The following is a 21,542-nucleotide window of genomic DNA, read 5'->3' on the forward strand; positions in this document are numbered from 1 at the left end:
AAGAAGTGTTCCCATGTGCTTTATTTTTCTCTGCGCCTATCTGCTTTTATCTTACTTTTATTAGATGAGTAGAACACAGGAGGCTCGAGGAATGGGGAATAGGGGGAGTGCTGAAACTGATGTCATGCTCCTCCCCGCAGGTTTTCATTATTTCTATTATTCAGTGTAGTTGAAAATGGTGAAAGTAGACTAGTAGAGTCAAAACACAAACACAAACCCCAAAAAGATGAAAGTCGAGTTTATTCAAGCGCGTCTTTAAAATGCACATACTTGCACGGGCTTCATGAATGAGCTGACTAATTCTGCAATCATGACTTCAAGCCAGGAGATGGCGGCAGAGGGTAACAAAGTTCCTTTTAGGTAAGGGACGCTACGCTAATGCAAACTTTTAACATCTGGAGTTTTGTAATGCTCCATTTACAGAAAATAGTGTAACATGTGGAAATTATAAGGATTCATTGAAAATGATAATTCTAAGAGTTTTTAATCCCATAATGCATTGCATGGATCTGCATCTATAGAATATTTTTTATGTGTATTACATGTTGAACATTTTTAAACATGTTTTTAATGAGAATTCTAACCATCTGGATTTAACTCAGCATTTCGAATGTTGTATTTAAAGATGGATCTGCAATTCCTTCAAGTATACAAAGGTATCTTTATCCTACAGTCTTTCTATTGCATTGAAAGCAGGGTTGGGTAGGGTTACTTCAACTGGATTACTTTCAATTACTTTTGGATTACTCCAAACGTAATATTGGAATATAATATTGTGAATGTACTTAATTGCTGTTGAGATTGTCATGATTGTTTTCTGTTTTTAGTGTCAATAAATTTGTTCAAACCAAAAAAAAAACAAATATGCTAATAAAAGACAAAAGAAACTAAATATGAATGAAATTGTGACTCACAACACGTGGTAAGCTTTCTCTCCTGGCTTTGATCTCCGGTAAAACTAACATAAAATCCGACAGGAACAAAATGAAAATAAATCCAAACAGCTTGCCAACATCATTTTTGCCGTTCCATGTATTCCGTTACTCCCCAAGCCTGCACAAAATTTAGTAATTTTATTTTATTAGCATATTTGGTATTGGAGTAATCCAAAAGTAATTGAAAGTAATCCAGTTAAAGTAACCCTACCCAACCGTGATTGAATGGGAACCTTTTGTAGTGTTTTCATATCTAACTTATGTCAACAATGCCTCAGATAGCCTTAATCTTAATACTCTGCTTTTTATGCAAAATATGTATCATTTGAGGCTGTAACTCCATGCAGACGGGATGCCTCTCTCGGTTCCCTGTGAGTTGTCCAGAATTCTCATTCGTAGCTGACAGCCTCCTTCTGTATCTCACAGTATCTGAATACAAACAGTCCGGCTTAAGTTCTGATGGTTTTCCCCCAATGTCGAGTGTGAAAGTGCAGTTTTTGGCCAGTTTCAGGCTCCACAGAAGCAGAACAATAACACCGCAGAGCATTACTCCAATTGCCACTGCAGAGGTGATACTCCTGCAGCCTTTCGGAGCACAATGGCTAAAGTAGTCATCAGTGAGTTCCGTGATGGCTTTCTGAGCCACTGAGCTGGGACTTGAGCAGGTGGGCTCCCCAGAGACTGCAGCCCTGTTCCTCAACAGCCAGTTCCTCATGTATTCAATGGTGCAGTCGCAGTGGAAAGGATTACCGGCGAGGGACACACTACGAAGTCCCACGGCTTTGTCAAACAGGCCGGGGGGGATACCGGTGAGCCCGCTGTCCTGTGCCAGGAGCTCCGTGGCGTCCGATGGAAGTGGGGGCAAATCCCCGAAGCGGTTAGAGGTGCAGTTGACAAGCAAACCCGTGGGGTGGAGGGTGGTGCACTGGCAGGACTGACAAAAAGACGGTGCCGTTTGCAGTGCAACCCAGACCAGGAGGCGTGCTACCACTGGACCAGAGAGCATCCTGTAAGATGACCAAATAAACATCATGTCATATTTATTTCTATAACCCTTTACCACAAAAATCTCCAAAGACTCCAGGGACCACAACTACAACATCCTACAATCTGAAACCTGTTTAAAAGCAAATGATGCAGGATGGAGGAAAACAGTAAAGATGTTCAAGGAGGCTGCCAACACCAGCAGAGGTGCAATGTATACTTAACCCTCGTTTTTTCCCTTAAGAACCATCTTCGTACTTTTTCTACAGCTTACATGGAAATGTGAATCAAAACAATACAGTAATCCCTCGGTTATCGCGGTTAATGGGGACCAAAACCACCTGCGAAAAGTGAAAATCCGCGAAGTAGCGACACCTCTTCAAAAATGCTTAAAAAAAAAATATATATATTTTTTAAATTATTTCATTTTATTACTATTATTTTTTTAGACCTACGAAGCTCTGAACCCGCGAACGTGGAACCACAAAGTAGCGACGCCCCTTCAAAAATGCTTAAAAAAAATAAAAAATATACATATTCTTTTTATTATTTTATTTTATTATTATTATCTTTTAGACCTGCGAAGCTCTGAACCCGCTAACGTGGAACCACAAAGTAGCGACGCCCCTTCAAAAGTGCTTTAAAAAAAATAAAAATAAAATAAAATAAAATTTAATTTAAAAAAAAAAAATCATTTTATTTTATTATTATTTTTTTAGACCTGCGAAGCTCTGAACCTACGCCCCTTCAAAAATGCTTCTAAAAAAATAAATAAATAAATATATATATATATATGTAATTATATATATATATACATATATATATATATATATATATATGGGCAGCACGGCGGCGCAGTGGTTAGCGCTTGTGCGGCACAGTTCATGTCATGGGAACCTGTCGTGGGTTCAAATCCAGCTCCCGGCCTTACTGTGCGGAGTTTGTATGTTCTCCCCGTGCTTGCGTGGGTTTCCTCCGGGCACTCCGGTTTCCTCCCACATTCCAAAGACATGCATTTCAGGTGAATTGGCCGGTCCAAATTGTCCCTAGGTGTGAATGAGCGAGTGAGTTGTCTGTCCCCGTGTGCCCTGCGATTGGCTGGCAACCAGTTCAGGGTGTCCCCTGCCCACTGCCCGGAGATGGCTGGGATGGGCTCCAGCCCCCTGCGACCCTAATGAGGATAAGCGGTACGGCTAATGAGATGAGATATATATATATATATATTCTTTTTTATTATTATTATTTGGAACTGCGAAGTAGCGAGGTCCCACTGTATTTCGGGTTTTTTCTACTGTTGGGACCAATCTTGGAAAAGCTATGAAAGCAGGAGGGATAAGATTGTAGGCCATTTTATTTGCACAATTGAACAAGTTCCAGAAGGCTTGGAGTCAAATTAAATTGTTTTTGAGTGACACAGTTGTTAAGCCAATTCATAAACAAACCTGAAACATGTCTGTACAACTTCAGCCCTGCTTAGAAACAAAACAGCTCGGGTAACTACAAGTAAATAACTCGGCTTACTTAAAGGAACTGTGTTATTTAAGCGTCTCCTAGTAGTAAAAAAACTATTCATTTAAACAAGTTTAATATGGATTTAAATAATAGACAAAAATACATGAACTATAATGTAAACATAGATAAAAAATGTATTGGCAGAGAAATTAGTTTTACAAAAAGTTAGTCTCACCTAAAGAGCGGACAGAATTGTACGCCATCTTGCCGCTACGACAACCCACCAACCTCAAAAAGACTGGGCAAGAAACAGAAGTAAAATGGGGCTTTTTGGTCTCTTTTAATCTCTGTAGTTTGTATTTTTCCTTGTGCTTTGTAGCACATGTTTTCAGTTAAACTACACCAGTGGTTCCCAAACTGCGCCCCATGGGCCGGGTACGGAGAGCATTTTTACACACATTTTTTAAATTAACCTAAAATATAACTCCAAGTCTCAGCAACTCTCGTTGTCTCCTTTTTTATTTTTATTCTTTTGTACCCCCCCCAGCTTTTTACTTTGTTTTCACATTTTTTACTCCTTTGTTTCATTTCTCCCGATTTACCTCCTTTTTTTTGCTTTTTCCCCTCTTTCTTATTTTTTCCTACTTCTTTGTTTTCTCACATTTGACCTTTTTTTCTTTTGTTATTTCTTTTTTTTTCTTTTTTGACTAGCTTTCTACTTTCTTCCTCTTGCATTTCTCTTTTTACAACCTGGGAATCCGAAAGAACCGGGTCTTTTTAGTGAGTCGAGCCGAAAAAGCCGCTTCTCGAAAAAAGAGACGGAATTCCCTTCACGACAACAGAGGGATGCGTTTAACATTATGTGCGGCGTGCGCGCGCGCGCACACGCGCACACCCATACACGCACACGTCCACGCACGCAGACACTTTGCACTCCAAATACAACTTGCCTTTAGGGCGCATGCGCAAATCATTTGCCACCGCTACGCGTCATCTCCCTGCTAGGAGGGGCTGCTCCATGGGAACTGAAGCACACGTTTTGTGCTGTAGGGGGCAGCAGAGTCCACGCTAGTGTCTGTGACATACACACAGGGGTGTCAAACTCGTTTTAGCTGGGGGCCACAAATGTTATAAAAAAATCTCACGGGGGCCGGACTAGTAAATTTAAGAGAAAGAGAGAGGGATAAAAAGAGAGTGAAAGAAAGGGAGGGAAAGAGAGAGCAATAAACAGATAGGGAGAACAAGGGAGACAGAGTAACAGTGAGAGAAAAAGAGAGAGCAGAATAGAGATATGAATGAAGAAAGAAGGAAATGAATATAGAGAGAAAAAGAAAGTGAAAAGAGAAAGAATAAGAGAAGTGAAACGACAGAAAGAAAAAGAGTCAGCAAGAGAAAAAGAGACAAAGTGAGGTGAGAGAGAGAGAGGTCAAAAACGGGAAAGAGGGTGAGAAAGAAAATGGAAAGAAAGAGAATTAAAGTATAAATTAGAGACAGAAAATAAAAAGAGAGCAAGACAGAGAAAATGAAAGAGTTAGAGAGTGAGAGAGAAATAGAGAAAAGAGAAAAAGAGAGCGAAAGAGAGAGTGAACAGGAGAAAGAAAAAGAGGGAGAAATAAATCAAAAAGAAGTGAGTCAGAGAGAAATGGAGAAATACTACCACAATTGTTTTGCAAGTGTTACCTAGCTTTGGTGACATCCGGTGGAAATATTTAAAACTACAGCTCAGTTTCCTCTCGCGCTTCTCTCACTGTTGTCTTGCGGGCCGGATTTAAACCATTGGTGGGCCTGATCTGGCCCGCGGGCCGCCTGTTTGACACCTGTGCACTATTGTATGAACGGGATCCCATATATGCGATGCCCAAAATCGTTCACTTTTCAATGGGTGGGTCGGTCGGCACTTCATACATCATACGTCGCACTGGTTAGCGCATGTGTGGCACAGTTCATGTCTTGGGAACCTCCTGTGTGGGTTCAAATCCAGCTCCAGACTTCCTGTGCGGAGTTTGTATGTTCTCCCCGTGCTTGCGTGGGTTTCCTCCGGGCACTCCGGTTTCCTCCCACATTCCAAAGACATGCATTTCAGGTGGATTGGCCGGTCCAAATTGTCCCTAGGTGTGAATGGGCGAGTGAGTTGTCTGTCCCTGTGTGCCCTGCGATTGGCTGGCAACCAGTTCAGGGTGTCCCCTGCCCACTGCCCGATAATTGCTGGAATAGGCTCCAGCACCCCCGCGACCCTACTGAGGATAAGTGGTGTAGCTAGTGAGATGAGATGAGATGAAATTGATCCTAAAAAAAAAACAATACACTTTGTGAATGAAAGCGCCACTGCCCCCTACTGTAGTGGAGGTGCAATTGCACTTGATTTTGGGCAAATTAATAAATACTATATCGAACCACTGGTTTGGAGTAACAATGTGTGACAATCCAAGCCGCCTTATTATAGAATGCATTCTATGCACAGGAGCTCACAATGTATTTCAACTAAACTTCTGGTATACTGTAGATATGGATTTCTGACTTTGATGTAAATCTTTCTTCAGGATGTCTTCTAATGGAGTCAACCTTTTGTTGTTGAACAGAATGGACGTAGCTTTTGCGCAGTTGCAAAAATTTCACAAAAAGGATTTGCATTTAGAAAAAAGGTAGCGATAGCGTCCCTATAGAGCAGTTTTATGTTTGCGCTAATCGGGACCTGGAGTTGGTACCCAATTGTGAGGCAAAGCATTTGTAAACACGGCTGAAATTTGATCTCAATAATATAGCTGTCCAACTAGTTTAATTCTAAAAGGTCTATTTTTGGTATCTAACATCCAAAAAAGCCAGGTTTATGTTTTGTTGTTTTAAAGGGATACTGTGTAATATTTAACCACTAATATTTAACCGCTATATTGTGCAGTGCAACCGATAACGAGTGCAACAAAGCACAAGGAAAAATACAAACTATGGCCACTCCTCAAGTGACAAAAAAGTACCATTCTTCTTCTCATTTTATGGCTAGCCTTTCACAAGGTTTTTAGGTGTACCCTCAGCAGCAAGATGGCAGACAATCCTGTCAGCTCCTTTTAGGTGAGCCACATGTTATGCAAAATAGATACAAATTCATTGACCGACGAGTATTTGAAAAAAAATGCACATTTATAGTATGTGCATTTTGGTTTATTATTAAGCTATACTTGTTTTTCATGAGGCATTAAAAAATACACAATGTGCCTATTATGATTTTTTGTATCACAGTACAAACAAGGCACATCTGTTTAAAGACATTGAACCATCAAACAATAAAAAATACAACTACAAAAAAAGAAAGCGACGTGATAAATTCCAAATATTATTGTTTCTCATTTTAAAATATATTACGATTTTCTACAGTGTGTAGTAGTTGCACAACTTGGTCGTAGCATAGGAGAGCTCGATAAAACGTGTTCCTCAAGGAGTGTACAGGCGACTGATATTGCTCAAACTTTTGTGAGTGCATTTTGTTTTTGGTATTGATTTTTAGAATGATTTTTCTCATCGTATTCCTGTGTGTTTATGCTTTTTTTTTGCCATATTAAGTAAGAGTGACAGCTAGGGAGGTTATGTTTTCCAAATTAATACAGCATTCATGCATCCATCCATCCATTATCTGCTGTAAGTCTGTATATTTATTTTGAATTATCATTGCTAGTGATGTGTAAGGCTAAATATAGCAGTGTTTTTCAACCTTTTTTGAACCAAGGTAAACTTTTATTTATAAAAAAAGTTCCGAGGCACACCGTCCGTCGAACATGTTTGAAAATGAAGTTATGTCAAATATTTCACTGTACTACCTCATACGCAGATAATTAGTGTATATAAAAAAAGAAAATAATACTTAAAATAAAAAAGAATGGTGTGCATTATTTATATTTTTATTTTTTACAGTGCAATCTTAAACTGGTTTGTTAAATCGGGTTATTTAATGTACTCTGCTACCTCATGAGCAGATAATTAGTTTATAAAAAGAACATACAAATCTACTGCCACCTACTGATAATGACGATTACAGTTCCTCGTCTAAAGATAGCAAAAATACCGAACAATGGCCTGAATTTTGGAAAGATAAAATTGGGCAAATTCCAGCGGCACACTAGACAAGGTCACACAGCACAATATTGTGCCCCGGCATACTGGTTGAAAAACACTGAAATAGAGTATTATGCCACTTGATAAGAATGTGTGATATATATATTTTTTTCGCCAAGGCACGTGCGCCACAGTATAGGAACCCTTATAAAATGTCTTGAAGGGACGTATTTCCACATAATTCATTTAAATAACCACTTTCTGATCCATTTATGTCAGTATTATAGTGCTCATAACAATTATTATTATTTATTAGTCCCGCTAACACTTCTTTGACATTTATCTGAGCTGCCGTATGTTACTGTAAACAGAAATAAAGACACACATTAAATACATTGATTTTGTGTGTTTAAAGCAAAAAAAACCCCACTCCAAATAAAGGATGTAGTAAAAAAACAATCAGAACTTTATCAGATATTGGTACATTATTCATACTTAATAAGGAATCAAAATATCTATTTCATACAGGTTAACTTATATGTTTTCCCCATATTATATTATATTACATTATATTAATTATATATAAATAAATTATATATTCCTAAATATACTGCTACTTATAATAAGTAACACTGAATTTAGAGCAAGTGAGGAAATAACAGTGTTTGAACTAACGTCAGCCCGGGGCATGCATCTTTTACGTTGAGGGTACAACTTTTTCAAGAAAAAGAAAAAAAAAAAACGAGAGTTTTTGTTTTGTTTTTTGTTGTTTTCAAACGTTTCCTTTTTTTCCGATTTCGAAATCTTCGGTTTGGAAATGTCGGAATTTCGGTTTGTTTGGCAATTTGCATACTCGGCAGCCGATCAAGAGCCTGCATCGAATAACTTCATGCTTCCGGACCGTCCCGAGCGTTATAAGGTCATACATTTGCAGATTTCCAAAGTAGACGCACAGAAAACACAAGAAAAATGGATAAGTGGTTAGGAATCAAGCCAAAACCTCAGCCCCAGAAGAAATATTCAAAAGAAGCTAAGAAAATTTATGACGCTACAAAACGTAAACGTACATTAAAAGCATCATGGAAAGAGGAGTTCACGTGGCTTGTAGCAGACAACGCATTGCAAACATTGCATGAATGAAGATGAGTTAATACAGGTACATACTGATGGCAGATGGAAAACAGCGATGTCATATACATGCAATGGATATTATACGTAGATTTATAATAAACTTAACTTTAAAGTGTCGGTTTGTTATATATTCTGATTATCAATCCTTAATACTTTGCAACAATGTTTTTTTTTTTTTTTTTGGCGATTAGTCTTCTTGTGTTTCAAGTTGTGACAAATGGGGCAGGCAACTTTATGGCCGGGCAAGCAACTTTTCAGAGTTGTCTGCCCTGGTGTTCGGTAACATTTTGTCATGAGTTTCAGACACTGATTTATATACCATTTTTATGTGCACTTATATCATATATGAAACAAAACGATTTAAGTACTTTTACGCTGCTAGGGGTCACCGTATAGCACAAAAGGACATGCGTAATGTAATGTATACAGTCATCCCTCGCTATAACACGGTTTACATTTCACGGTCTTGCTGCTTCATGGACTTTCATCCTACATTGTGTTCTGCATTTTGGCTAAACAGTCCCTAAGGGGGTAGGTATAAATAAAATAATTAATACATAATTGTTTACAAGTAGGGCAGCACGGGGTCGCAGTGGTTAGCGCGTGTGCGGCACAGTTCTGAGGTCATGAGATCGAACCTCCTGTGTGCACGTTCTCCCCGTGCTTGCGTGGGTTTCCTCCGGGCACTCCGGTTTCCTCCCATATTCCCAAAACATGCATGATGGGTTAATTGGCCGGTCCAAATTGTCCCGAGCGAATTGTCTATGCTCTGCGACACTCTGGCAACCAGTTCAAGGTGTCCTCTGCCCACTGCCTGAAGAAAGCTGGGATAGGCTCCAGCACCCCCGCGACCCTACTGAGGATAAGCGGTACAAATAATGGATGGAGGGATGGATGTTTAAAAGTACAGCATGCAGTCCTTTTAATGATTAAATGAACGTGTGGACCCGTAAAAGGGTTTGTTCAATGTAAACTAGAGTAATTAATTCGATACTGATTAAAAAAAAATCAATTTCTACCCAATAAACCACAGGTGTCAAACACGCGGCCCGCTAAGGGAGTGAATCCGGCCTGCGAGACCACACTCAGAGAAGCGCAAGAGAAAAACAAGCTGCAGGTTGAAATATGTCAACTTGATGTTGCCAAAGAAAGGTGCCTTGAACAAAGACACTGTACTTGTATTTCTTTTTCTTTCTCTCTCTCTTTCTCTCCCTCTTTTCAATCCCTTTTCTCCCATTTTCTGTCTCAGTCACTCTCTGTGTCTCTCTTTTTCTCTTCCTTTGTTGGTCTTTGTCTCTTACCCTCTCTGTGTCTTTTTAACTTCTTTTGCTCTAACTTCCTTTTTTCCTTTTCTCGTTCTCTCTTCATAACATTCGCGCTTTCTTTTCTCTCTTCTCTCCTTCTTTCTTTTTATTTCCCTTTGGGTTTCTTTCTTCTGCTCCCTTTCTTTCCCCCTCTCTCACGACTTCTCTTTTTATCTCTTTTGTTTCTCATGCTCTCTCCCTCTCTCTCTTTATTTGTCCCACCCTCTCTCCTTTTCCCTCCCTCTTTCTCTTATTTCTTTATCTCTCTTTAATCTACCAGTCCAGTTCCCGACAGAATGTTTGTTCTATCGTGTGGCCCCCCGAGTTAAAATGAGTTTGACACCCCTGCAATCTTTTTGGAAAATAACCCCTGCAATAAACGACTGCTCACTGTTTTTAAGTTATATTTTGTTTTCTCACTTTTACCTTTTTTCTTTTGTTGTTTCTTCTTTTGTTTCCTTCTTACTAGTTTTCTACTTCTTTCTTCTTGCACTTTTCTTTTTTTACGACCTGGGAATCCGAAAGAGCTGGATCTTTTTAGTGAGTCGAGCCGAAAGAGCCGCTTCTCGAAAAAGAGACGGAATTCCCTTCCCTTAACGACATAGAAATTAAAGGAAAGTAATTTCCACCTCAAATTGGCACCTCCGGTGTGCGTCACTCATGATTTAAAGAATTAAATGCCTTTATACAAGTATAACGAAATTTGAGCACCACTGCAAGTGCACACATGAATAAGAATAAGAAAAATATGTACAATAAAAAGACAGAATAAAATACGGTAAGAAAATTTGTGTGATTAAAAACAGTATTGAGCTAGTGTCGACTATGTATAAAGTGTCCGAAGAGGTGCAAATATGCCGTCATATGACAGTGCAAAATCTTAATCTCTATGCAGCACAGGAAAAAGTAGCCAACACAATGTGCAAGGTCTTAATTAACATTTGAAACCATAATTAAACACATCAACCAAACAAACCTTCCGGGGTCAATCCAGCAGTGAGGTTTTGCAGCATTTCAATTGTCATCCTTGAATTCTCTGTATGGGTTGACTCTAGTGGACCAGTGTTAAATCGAGGAGTTGAATTTTCATCTCTGCTGTGTTGTTTACACAAAAGCAGTGCCTGTCGGCGGCGGTGTACTATGATGGAAATCCCTCTGTTGGGATGAGATAAGGCTTTATCTGAAAGAAAAGACAGCAAATGGGAGGTGCTGCCAACTCGAGGAGAACCCTACGACTTCTCTCGCCTACGTAGTCTGTCAGTAGTACCTTTTACGCAACAAACATACTTTAAAAGGCAAATGAGAACTAAAATTTCTATTATTTAATTGGAAATTTGGCTGACTCCCGCAATTTCAGGAAAAAAGTAATATGTTACATGTGTACTTTTAACCTGTACTGGCAACTGTCCTCAGGTGCAACCCCTGTAACACATTAAGACATACTACAGCAGTGTTACTCAACCTTTTTGGAGCCAAGGCCATTTTTTTTAAAGTCTCAAAGCACGCCGTCTGTCGGAAATATATAAAAATTATTTCACGACACCATGTTTAGGTATTTTCTTAAACCTGAAATGATCATTTTACTGAGATTTACAATGAAACGTCTTTCACTGTGACTCAGGAGGGGAATTCATTTTGGTAAATGATTTAGGTGTATTTTAGATTATATTTGTACACTCATTTTCACGTTTTACTCTGTGTACATGTAAAAATATATATATAAATTAGAAAAAAATATATATATAGACGCTACGAGGTTCCAGACGATCGTTCGTAACTTAAATTTGTTCGTAAGTTGATTTAGTGCTTTATTTTGTATGAAATGTATGCTTAAGGTTGATATAAGTATGTTTAAGGCTTGTATAAGTAACCTGTATTGTTTTCTACTAAAAAAAATAAACACTTCATAAAACAATATGTTCTATAAAGATAATTAAAGCAAAGTTTAACTTACTTTTGAAAGTTGGGCTTCAAGGGTTCCTCCTCCGTGGTAGAAAGTGGCCGAAAAAAAGCCATCCAACCCTTCTTTCAACCGCATCAAGCTTTCTTATTCCACTTTTGTTTCAAATGAAACCGTTCGCCTCTTCTTTACACTTTACACCAACCATATTAAATGGATGCACGAGATATTAAACAATAAAAATGTCAAAGTTCTTAGCGCGCAGGAGATACAGTACAGTATGTTTACAGACAACCTAGGAAGTTGAAGCGGATTTCTTCTTCGTGGTGGATGCTCGGTGACCTCTCACAGCGCCACAGGGTGGTAGCGGCGGAAAGAAGCACTACAGTTCTGTCCTGTACTCGGAAAAAGGAGCACACAATACAAAATTTAACTTACTGCAATGTTGGGATATTTTTCGACATCCCGAAAAAAATGTTCGTATCTACCATTTTTCACAAGTCAAATGGTCGTAAGTAGGTCTGTATGCTCGAAATGAGTGTAAAATACCTGTCAGTGGAAAATCTTTTTTTACTATGATCCAACTTTTTTGTTGTCTTTTTTGTAGTAAAATAAGACAATAATATTCGTAATCAAGATAATTAGGTGGAAGCTTTTTACTCTTATGTCAGTGTTTTTGCAGTGAAGTCTTTAAAGATGCTGTCTGGAATTTCAAACTTTGTTACTCTCTGCCGCCATCTCCTGGCTTAAAGTCATAATCGCAGCTCATCCATCAAGTAAATGCATTTCTTAGAACAGCTCAAATAATTTTTTTCATCTTTTTGGGGTTTGGGTTGTAGTTTGGACAGTATTTGAAACAGGCCTTTTCTTACTTTTACCATTTTCATGCTACTTAAACAAAGAAACTCTGATGACGAGCATAAAATCCCTCCACACAAAACCGCCCGGCCCTCCCCCCTTTCCTGCTTTCTCATGTGTTATGTGTGCTGGAAAAGCCAAAAGAAAAATAAAAGCAGATAGGTTCAGTATAAGTAGATATACTGTATATAAAGAGTTTTTCAACTCAGTGGGGCATTGTTAAAATATACTTACTTAGGAGAGAAATCAATCTACTTTCAACTTTTTAGGACACCTCAAACGAGTTATTAAATATCCTTTCTTGAAAAACCTCATGAGCTGTCATGATTACTGATGTGAATCACCTGTGTCCGCTCCTTTGGCGCCAACTGCCTCGGACTCTGATTGGCTCCCTGTCCCTATTTAAACCCACTACTGTCTGTCGCCTTTCGTCAGTCCGTCTGCGAATCTCAGTCAGCAAGCCTTTTCCGACCCTGACTCCCATCTGTTTTTGCTCCTGTCTGTCCCCCGCCTTCGACCCGTTTTTAATACTGACCATGTCTACTCTCCCGTCCTGGCTTTTGACCTCTTTTTGTCTCCGACCACGTCTACTCTCCTTTCTTGGCTTACGACTCGCTTCCGACCCCGACCGTGTTTTTGCTCTCCTGTCCCGGCTACTGACCCGTTTTCCTGTTCCTGACACCGCCATCGCTTGACACGGAAGATCCACTTCCGCGTTCAGAACGACCTGCTTCTCGCGTCCAGCAATCAATTTCTCTTTCTTCCAATAAATCTTGTGAGAAACGCAACGCAAGTGGGTCCTGTCTCCGTTCTGGTCCTGACATGAGCAGTTGATGATGATGAATGTTACAGATACTCTAGTGATCACTGGAAGAAAGCAGACAAACTGAACAAGTGCATGATTATTTGCAAAGGTAAGTTTGGGCAATCTCCCGTGGCACACTAGATAAGGTCTAACGGCACAGTGGTTGAAAAAATACTGGACTACAAAAGAACCAGCTCGGTGGCCTGAGACTGGGAAGTCGCTGGTTCAAGCCTCGGCCGGGTCATACCTAAGACTTACAACATTGGTACTCATTGCCTCCCTGCTTGGCGCTCGGCATTAGGGGTTGGAATTAGGGGGTTTGGTCACCTAATGACTCCCAAAACATCAGTTGGGTTGGGCGAGGGGGCTGGGAATCCCCTCCTCTGTATCGATTTCCCAGAAAGAGTCAGAAAAAGACTCTAGCCACCTCCCACTAGGGCACAGGTGTCAAAAAGGCGGCCCGCGGGCCAGGTCAGGCCCGCTAAGGGATTGAATCCGGCCCGCGAGACAACACTCAGAGAAGCGCAAGAGAAAAACAAGCTGCAGGTTGAAATAGGTCAACTTGATGTTGCCAAAGCCAGGTGCCTCGAACAAAGACACTGTACTTGTATTTATTTCTCTCTCTCTCTCTCTCTCTCTCTCTCTCTCGCTCTTTCTTCTCCACCCCTTTTCTCCCACTCTGTTTCTGTCTCTTTCACTCTCTGTGTCTCTCTTTTTCTCTTCCTTTGTTGCTCATTGTCTCTTTTTCTCTCTGTGTCTTTTTAACTTCTTTTGCTCTCACTTCCTTTTTCCTTTTCTCTCTTTTCTCTTTCTCTCTTCCTACCCTTCGCGCTTTCTTTTCTTTTTTTCTCTCCTTCTGTCTTTCTATTTCTCTTTGGATTTTGTTTCTTCCTCTCCTTGTCTTTTCCCCCTCCTCTCTCTCTCTCTCTCTCTCTCTCTCTCTCTCTCTCTCTCTTTCCCACCCCCTTTCTCCCACTCTGTCTCTTTCACTCTCTGTGTCTCTTCTTTCTCTCCTTTTGTTGCTCTTTGTCTCTTTCTCTCTCGGTGTCTTTTAAGCTCTTTTGCTCCAACTTCCTTTTTTCATTTTCTCTCTTTTCTTTTTCTCTCTTCCCACCCTTCGCGCTTTCTTTTCTCTTTTCTCTCCTTCGGTCTTTCTATTTCTCTTTGGATTTTGTTTCTTCCTCACCCTTTCTTTTCCCTCTCTCTCTCTCTTTTCCACCCCTTTTCTCCCACTCTGTCTCCTTCACTCTCTGTGTCTCTCTTTTTCTCTTCCTTTGTTGCTCATTGTCTCTTTCTCTCTCTGTGTCTTTTTACTTCTTTTGCTCTCACTTCCTTTTTCCTTTTCTCTCTTTTCTCTTTCTCTCTTCCTACCCTTCGCGCTTTTATTTTTTTCTCTCCTTCTGTCTTTCTATTTCTCTTTGGATTTCTTTCTTCCTGTCCTTTTCTTTCCCCCTCTCTCACGACTTCTCTTTTTATCTCTTTTGTTTCTCACGCTCTCTCCCTTTTTTTCTTTCTTTGTCCCGCCCTCTCTCCTTTTCCCTCCCTCTTTCTGTTATTTCTTTATCTCTTTTTTTCTTTCTCTTCTACTAGTCCGGCCCCCGACAGAATGTTTGTTCTATCGTGTGGCCCCCGAGTTGGAATGAGTTTGACACCCCTGCACTAGGGGGACATGGCTCTGATATATATATATTAAAAAAACAAAAACAAAAACAAAAATAATACAATGAAACACATTGGGCAAGTAAAATTGACACAACCCTTACCATAAGTCATATTTGTTTATTTTGCGTTCTCAACATTGTCACGGTTGGATGTTTTACAATAACTGGGGTCTTACTGACTCACTACTCACTGTACAAACAGAATGCACACTTAAATGAGGCCATTCGTGTGTTTTCCTTATTTGCTTTGTTTTTCTTCTTCTAATGAAGTCTTAGACCAGACCGAGTAGCTTGCGTTAAGATGCATTCGTCCGGTGTGTGTTTGTGTGTGTTGCGCAGAAGGAGCATAATGTGAATGAAGGCAAACTTTTCTAACAGTCTGCATTTGATCTCTACAGCAAATGTCGGTTCCCGAGACAATCGATATGTTCAGCCCTCACTCATTTTATGAGGTGATGTTTTTCAATCCTGATCAAAACTGTAGATATCAGAATAGAGTATGGATCATATTCACAATATGTACAGTATCATATAACCACCAACTTGGTCCCTTTACACCTTAATGACAGATGCATTTTCCTTCCAAGCAGTTAGAGTACAGTCAAATCTCATATTTACACACTGAAAACCCTCAGTGAAGGAAGTGCAATGTTCTTCATGTTTACAATGTACACACAATGGCTTTGTTGATGAAATGCATGCTGAGCTTCAATATTAACCGGCTTAACACTCCAAAAAAAAAACAGCAAGAACACAGCAACGTTGGTGAACTCCAAACCATAGAAAAACAAACAAACAAATTATATCAATCGCAATTGAAGAAAAAAAAGCAACTAAGACAATTTCTATGATAGGCTAATTTCCTCCCTTTCAACCCTTTTGTCTCACAGTGAAAAGGACTTGTGATGCATCAGATCCATGCAGTGCATTGTTGGGGTTTCTTTTTACAAAGAAATGACTGTAGACAACACATGCCAATGTGAACGGGACTTGAGGGTCCAAAGAATAGCAAAACAACAATAACAGCAACAACGAAAAATCAATATGACACTTTCAATTGACAGCTCCTGTCCGATATGTGATAACCTGCAATGTGGATGCCTGATTGATGGTCATGGATTTCTTAATATACCTGTAGAACCTGAATAATGGAACAAATGATCTACTTGTACCAATATACACACTAGAATAGACTCTGTTGAATGTATAAAGTTATTCTTTACATACTCCAAGTTTCTTTGCTGAGTTTACATTTCTGCTGTGTAACTGCATTTATTGAAACAAAACATTTTATATGTGCTTATCCAGCAAAATATATCTGCTGAGCCCAAGTATTCCTCCAAAAATATATATACACACATTCTACCTTTCTTAATCTCCCTTTTGTCGGTATTTATAATATTTCTCGATTTGAGGGTGGGATTCGTGTGTGCGCACTGGGGGGAGGGGGTATTCTATCACCTGGATGTCTTCCTGGACCACATAGGCTTCTACTCTGAATACAAGTCTGCATTTGGGAACATGATTGCACTTAAACTTGCAATGGTAACACTGATTTGTTTTACAATGTGCAGAGGAGACCCTCACATCAATAACAATACATGCAAAAAAAAATAATCACTAGACATTCTACTGGGCTCTGAGCCTTCAGCGAGCATTCATTTAGACGGAGAGGGGCTGAAAAAATAAATAATGACACAAAAACACTTTGGGACACTTTGCTTGATCCTAATTGGTACAAAGATATTGCACATATCATACAAAAATAAAACAGATTTAGGTTACTCGCCAAAACGCGGTTGGAGAAGGAAAAACGAATTAGTGAGAGTTTCTAGTTGGATTTCATGAGTGGAGATAGCAGCTGTTGTTGACGGAACATCGTTCTATCTGTCGCAATGACAAATTTTGTAGTTCAAACGTGGCGGCCGATGTGCATATTCAACAGCTGCCATCTTGAAGCTCTTCCTCCTCCTCTTTTGGAAAGGCCAAACATCAAAACCGAGGCTTCCACGTCGACGACTTGCTCCTCTCCAGAGTCAGTATAACACTGATACTTTTTGCTGATAGTAATAACTGTAAGTAATCTTTCAAATTATGCACGACATACTGTACAGGAAGTCTAAATAGTTTATGCACTAATAATTGGCACATTTATGTATGAGCGCTAGGAGACAACACATACAACTGTCATCTACAGTAAATACAGCACTATAACTAATATGACTCGGACTTGGCTTACCTGTCTCCAAACCATTACGTCTTAATTACACATGAGCTTCACCGGTTGGACTGGCAAACCGGAAAAGGGGTTGACATGGCAGGGTCTCTTTACTCTTGATTATATGGAGGTGGGCAGCCCAACGATGTTTGTGTGTGTTGTGATCGATGAGGGGCATCTTCCTGTACAGATCCACCCGCCGCCACCCAGTGAGAAGGTAAGGTGGACGAAACAAAGGGAGAGAGAACCCGGAATCAAACAAGCTAGAAATAATCAAGGCCCCTGGTGGGAAACAGTGGTCCAATTGTCCTTTTTGTTTATACCGTATTTTCCGGACTATATATAGTCTGAGAGTGCGCCTTATAACCCGATTTGCCTTATATACCGCAGAATACAACTGATAAGATTGGAAATGCATACAGCAGTTAATGTGTATGAGCTACCATTTAAGGTTTTATAGTAATACCATACTTTACAAAAGTATGACTGAGCAAATTGATATACATCTCAAATCTAAATTGCAAAACATTGTATGCAACGGGAATCAACCCGGAGTAAGAGTAGTGACGACACTTTACCACTTGACCACCCGTGATACAAATGACATGTGACAAGACATTATCTTATTATCACACTACCTTTGTCGTCAGGAAAACTGACTTGCATAGTGCATTCTGATAGCTCAAACACTTGCTCCACTTGTTCAGCAAGAAATGTCAGAGAATGGAGAACAAAAAGTTTTTAACAGAATACCATACAAACATACATATTAAACCGATAGGTCATTGATGCAGATGTAAAGAAGTGGGGAGACTGTTTAACCTATTAGAAAGCACAAGGCAAATCTGTGTTTCTGGCAGAGAGGGTAAAAATGATAATGAGATAAGCTCTATTGCCATTTCGTATGTCAGCTGTGTCACTGGTGGTCTAGTGTTTGTTTGTTAGCGCTCTCACCTCCACTGATCGAGTTTAATTTCCATTGCATACAATGAATTGCGAACTTGGTTAGCGACACATATTAATGCGTAATTTATAATAATGTGAGGTGATGCAGTAATATATGCCTGTACACACAGTATTTCTTTCTAACTGTACTGAATTTTAAGCGGCAAAGAGTCCGTTGTAAATTATGTTTGAAAAATAAATGACAAAAGACTATTTTTGAGGTACGCCTTGTAATCCGGTGCGCCTTATAGTGCGGAAAATATGCTATTGAACATAGAGGTTGAACAGTGCCTGCCGGTGCTTTTCCAGGCAGCAGCAATCAAACACAGTGGACAGGCCATATGGATTGGCCCAGTCGCTCAGTCCCTTTGGTGTCATAAACAGTCCCAGTCATCACACCACTGTGCTGATGCCGCTGTGTTTGCTTTTGGGTCCGCCGGGCGCGGTACCCGCCTGCTGGCTGCCGTGGTGATGGGGCGCGTGTTGCGGGTGGGCGCTGTGATGCGGGTGCTGGCCGTAGTGGCTGTGCTGATGACCGTGTGAGGAGTAGGCAGGGTGCTTGTGGAACTGCGTGTGTGGTGGCGGATGGTAGTGGTGGTGGTGGTGGTAAGGCGGTGGGTTCTGGGGGACTTGGCAGTACTGCGGGCGGTGGCCGTGGAGTGGCAGTGGTGCGGCGTGCACCACCTGAGCCGTGTGGTGCAGGTTGGTCGGGTGGGGTTTGTGGGAGATGAGCGTGGGATGACCGGGTGGAGGGTGGGGCCCGTGGCTTTGTGGGGGCAGCTTGCCCCGCTTGCTTCCGAAGAGTGAGCCCAAGATGGAGGTGGAGGCCGAGTTGGGGAGTGGTGGGAGCTCGCGGGAGGTGCCTTCGCGTGGAGTGGCGGCTCTTCGGCGTGTGTGTGGGCTGCTAATGATGGACCCCTGCAGAGATGAAAAGGCACCGGCGCAAGCGTCAGACATGGAGCACAGAGTTAGCTCTTGCAAAGCTATCCTATCTCAAGTAGCAAAATGTTTTGGGGCATGCAAATGACAAACTAAAACTTCTTCATGACCTGCAATTTGAGGGCAAAAGAATGTCAAAGTGGACTTCAGAAATGTCACAGTGCTTTTGTGTCTGGAGAGTTTGTGTGGCAGAGTCACACATGCGTCTTAGTAGAAGTCAACCGAGTTCAGCGTTGGAACGCATGCAAGGACATGACGGAACGGGCTGGGCTGGGCTAACTAGTCATCCGCCAGTTAGCATTCATCAGGAAATGTTAGCCGGCCGCCTGATCCTGCTACCCGTTCATCAAACTCCCATCCATTGAGTCATGCTTCAGGTTAGAGGCTGTTGAAAGTAGAATAGGACTTTTCCCAGACTTCAAGACAACACATGAATTCATGAGCAAATGGTGCAAAGGAGAAATTTTTAGCCTATCCAGACGATTTCAGATTTCAAGCCCCGCTAATCCAACCTCCCTATTGTTGTGGAAAAGTTTTAGGTCAAGAGTGCTCTGGACAGAGAAGAGTCTTTATAAAGTTACTGCCTAAGAGAAAAGGTAACCAAATGTAAATCGCTCGGATGGGAGTGAATGAAAGACAGAGACAGGCGGCAAGGGAGGATTAGTCGAGTCATGCTTTGCTTCTTTTGGTCAACAATGGCCAAAATCTAGAGCTCTTTGGCTTCCAAAAAAAGGGGGGCATGATCATAACAGGCAACCCATGCATGCACACTACACGGAGGCAAGCAGGTCAAAAGAAGGCATCCTGGGAGGAAAAATAAAATGATCCAAACAAATGGACTGAGTCTATGACGTAAAGAAAGTGTCAGGCCAAAAAAAGAGAAATGGTTTTTTTTAACAGTGCACATCATCACATGAAGAGTAGCTTGGAGACCAGCTGCTTCCAACTTACTTCCATATTGCTGTCTAGTGATCCTGCACTGCTGCGACGCCCCCGCTTGCCTGCCCGAGACATGCAATACAGTACCACAGATTAGAGATCGACAGGAACTCCTGGAGCAACTACAGGCGTGCTGCTCCAGTAGGGAGCAGTGCAGCGCATTGTGACTGTGAGTAAGGCCCCAAAATGGGCGACAGTTGGTATGCTGGCTGTTTCTCAATTGGAATTCTTGTGTACTGTACTCGAGAAACTTTGGATCAACAAACCGGTTGAGTTCTGAATCAAATCTAAGCCAAAACGGTTCTACTTCGTCCCTCCCGGCCACTAGAGGCGGTGCTTTAGGCACTGAATATTCCCTTGGCGATTGCGCAGTTTGAGATATGCTTACCAAAATCACCTGTGACCCCTGTGTCACCCTAGAAGGTGTATAAGTTCCGGTGTCACCACAGGTTATCTTCCTACGGAACCTTTTTGCCTGAACACAATGATTCCGAGTGAAAAGATGCTCTGGAGGTCGTCTGGGACTCATAGAACCGTAGTTACATTTGTGTCTTTCATATTATCCACTAGAGCGCTAACTCAGGGCTGCATCGTCTCATACTCCAAAAGGCAGCTCCCACAAAATGAATCGTTCAACTTGTTCTTTCGTTTTGAGAAACAGCCACAAACTGCCAAATCTTTACCGACGAGTAACATCCTCGTACAGGTTAAAATTTCAAGCGCAGTGTCGGACTAAAGGCTCGGTCAATTCAGGGGCAAAGATTTTAAATTGAAACCCCAAAGGGTGAAGTCTGACATAAACACTAACAGATTCAAAATAACGCTGCGTGCAGGTTGGCACTGTTTCCACCCCCAAGCTGTCTTGATTAAATGCGACAAGCTTTCAGTCCCAAATGAGCAAAACAGCCTCAGTGACAGTCACAAAGGAGGGGATACATAAAAAGCAATACAGTGGCTGTTACACATGGGATGTACAGGCATATAGAGAGGCCTGGCTGAGGGCTGTAAGACAACACACTCAGCCAATGATATATGACCAGTAATTACACATAAACAGGACAATACCTGATGTGTATGGAAAAAAACGGTAGATACAAATGGAATGTAGCATGACAGGAAAACGGGCAACATCCCGCATGGTAAAAGAAGGCCAAAGGAACAAACGTACGCATAGGTGACTCATCTATCGCTTTGTATGGCAGTTTAAGCAACTGCGAAACAAACCCTGGTTTGAATTTCATCCGATTATTAAAAAAAATCACTCAACTTCACGCAGAGATTTTCAATTTTAAGTGGAAGAAATGTCGCATTGAAGCCACAGCAAATCATTCAACATTGCTCTTGTTCATCCTCCCATTGCAAGCCTTGACCAACTCTGACTAGTTATCTTTTGCGCGACAGATTCTCATGAGGAGAAACAGTTGGCG

General features: G+C 40.9%; 2 protein-coding genes across 8 annotated transcripts in view; both read right to left on the reverse strand.

Moving 5' to 3' along the window:
* Nucleotides 1–948: 948 nt before the first annotated feature.
* On the reverse strand, nucleotides 949–12,124 carry gp9 (glycoprotein IX platelet). 2 transcript variants are annotated; one of them, XM_088329802.1, is made up of 4 exons: nucleotides 12,046–12,124; nucleotides 11,805–11,943; nucleotides 10,827–11,030; nucleotides 949–1,942 (listed from the first exon to the last, which is right to left on the reverse strand). In XM_088329802.1, exon 4 carries the CDS (start codon nucleotides 1,939–1,941, stop codon nucleotides 1,210–1,212), a length of 732 nt encoding a protein of 243 aa, XP_088185928.1. In that variant the 5' UTR covers nucleotide 1,942; nucleotides 10,827–11,030; nucleotides 11,805–11,943; nucleotides 12,046–12,124; the 3' UTR covers nucleotides 949–1,209. The 2 variants fall into 2 exon arrangements, with proteins under 2 accessions (XP_088185928.1, XP_088185927.1); XM_088329801.1 differs by lacking the exons at nucleotides 11,805–11,943; nucleotides 12,046–12,124 and having other exon boundaries at nucleotides 10,827–11,158.
* A 5,725-nt stretch (nucleotides 12,125–17,849) lies between these two features.
* The window catches only part of LOC148368920 (IQ motif and SEC7 domain-containing protein 1-like), a 222,316-nt gene continuing 218,623 nt past the window's right edge, over nucleotides 17,850–21,542 (reverse strand). For 5 of the 6 annotated variants that reach the window (XM_088330830.1, XM_088330831.1, XM_088330832.1 and 2 more), the window contains 2 exons: nucleotides 20,128–20,177; nucleotides 17,850–19,155 (listed from right to left, as the gene is read on the reverse strand). In XM_088330830.1, coding sequence (XP_088186956.1) covers nucleotides 18,631–19,155; nucleotides 20,128–20,177 — 575 coding nt within the window. In that variant the 3' untranslated portion in view covers nucleotides 17,850–18,630. The remainder of the gene's footprint in view (nucleotides 19,156–20,127; nucleotides 20,178–21,542) is intronic. The other variant, XM_088330835.1, reaches the window with a different exon arrangement.

This window comes from Urocampus carinirostris, chromosome 3 (genome assembly GCF_059441175.1).
Source record: "Urocampus carinirostris isolate Australia breed hairy pipefish chromosome 3, RoL_Ucar_1.0, whole genome shotgun sequence".
NCBI lineage: Eukaryota > Metazoa > Chordata > Actinopteri > Syngnathiformes > Syngnathidae > Urocampus > Urocampus carinirostris.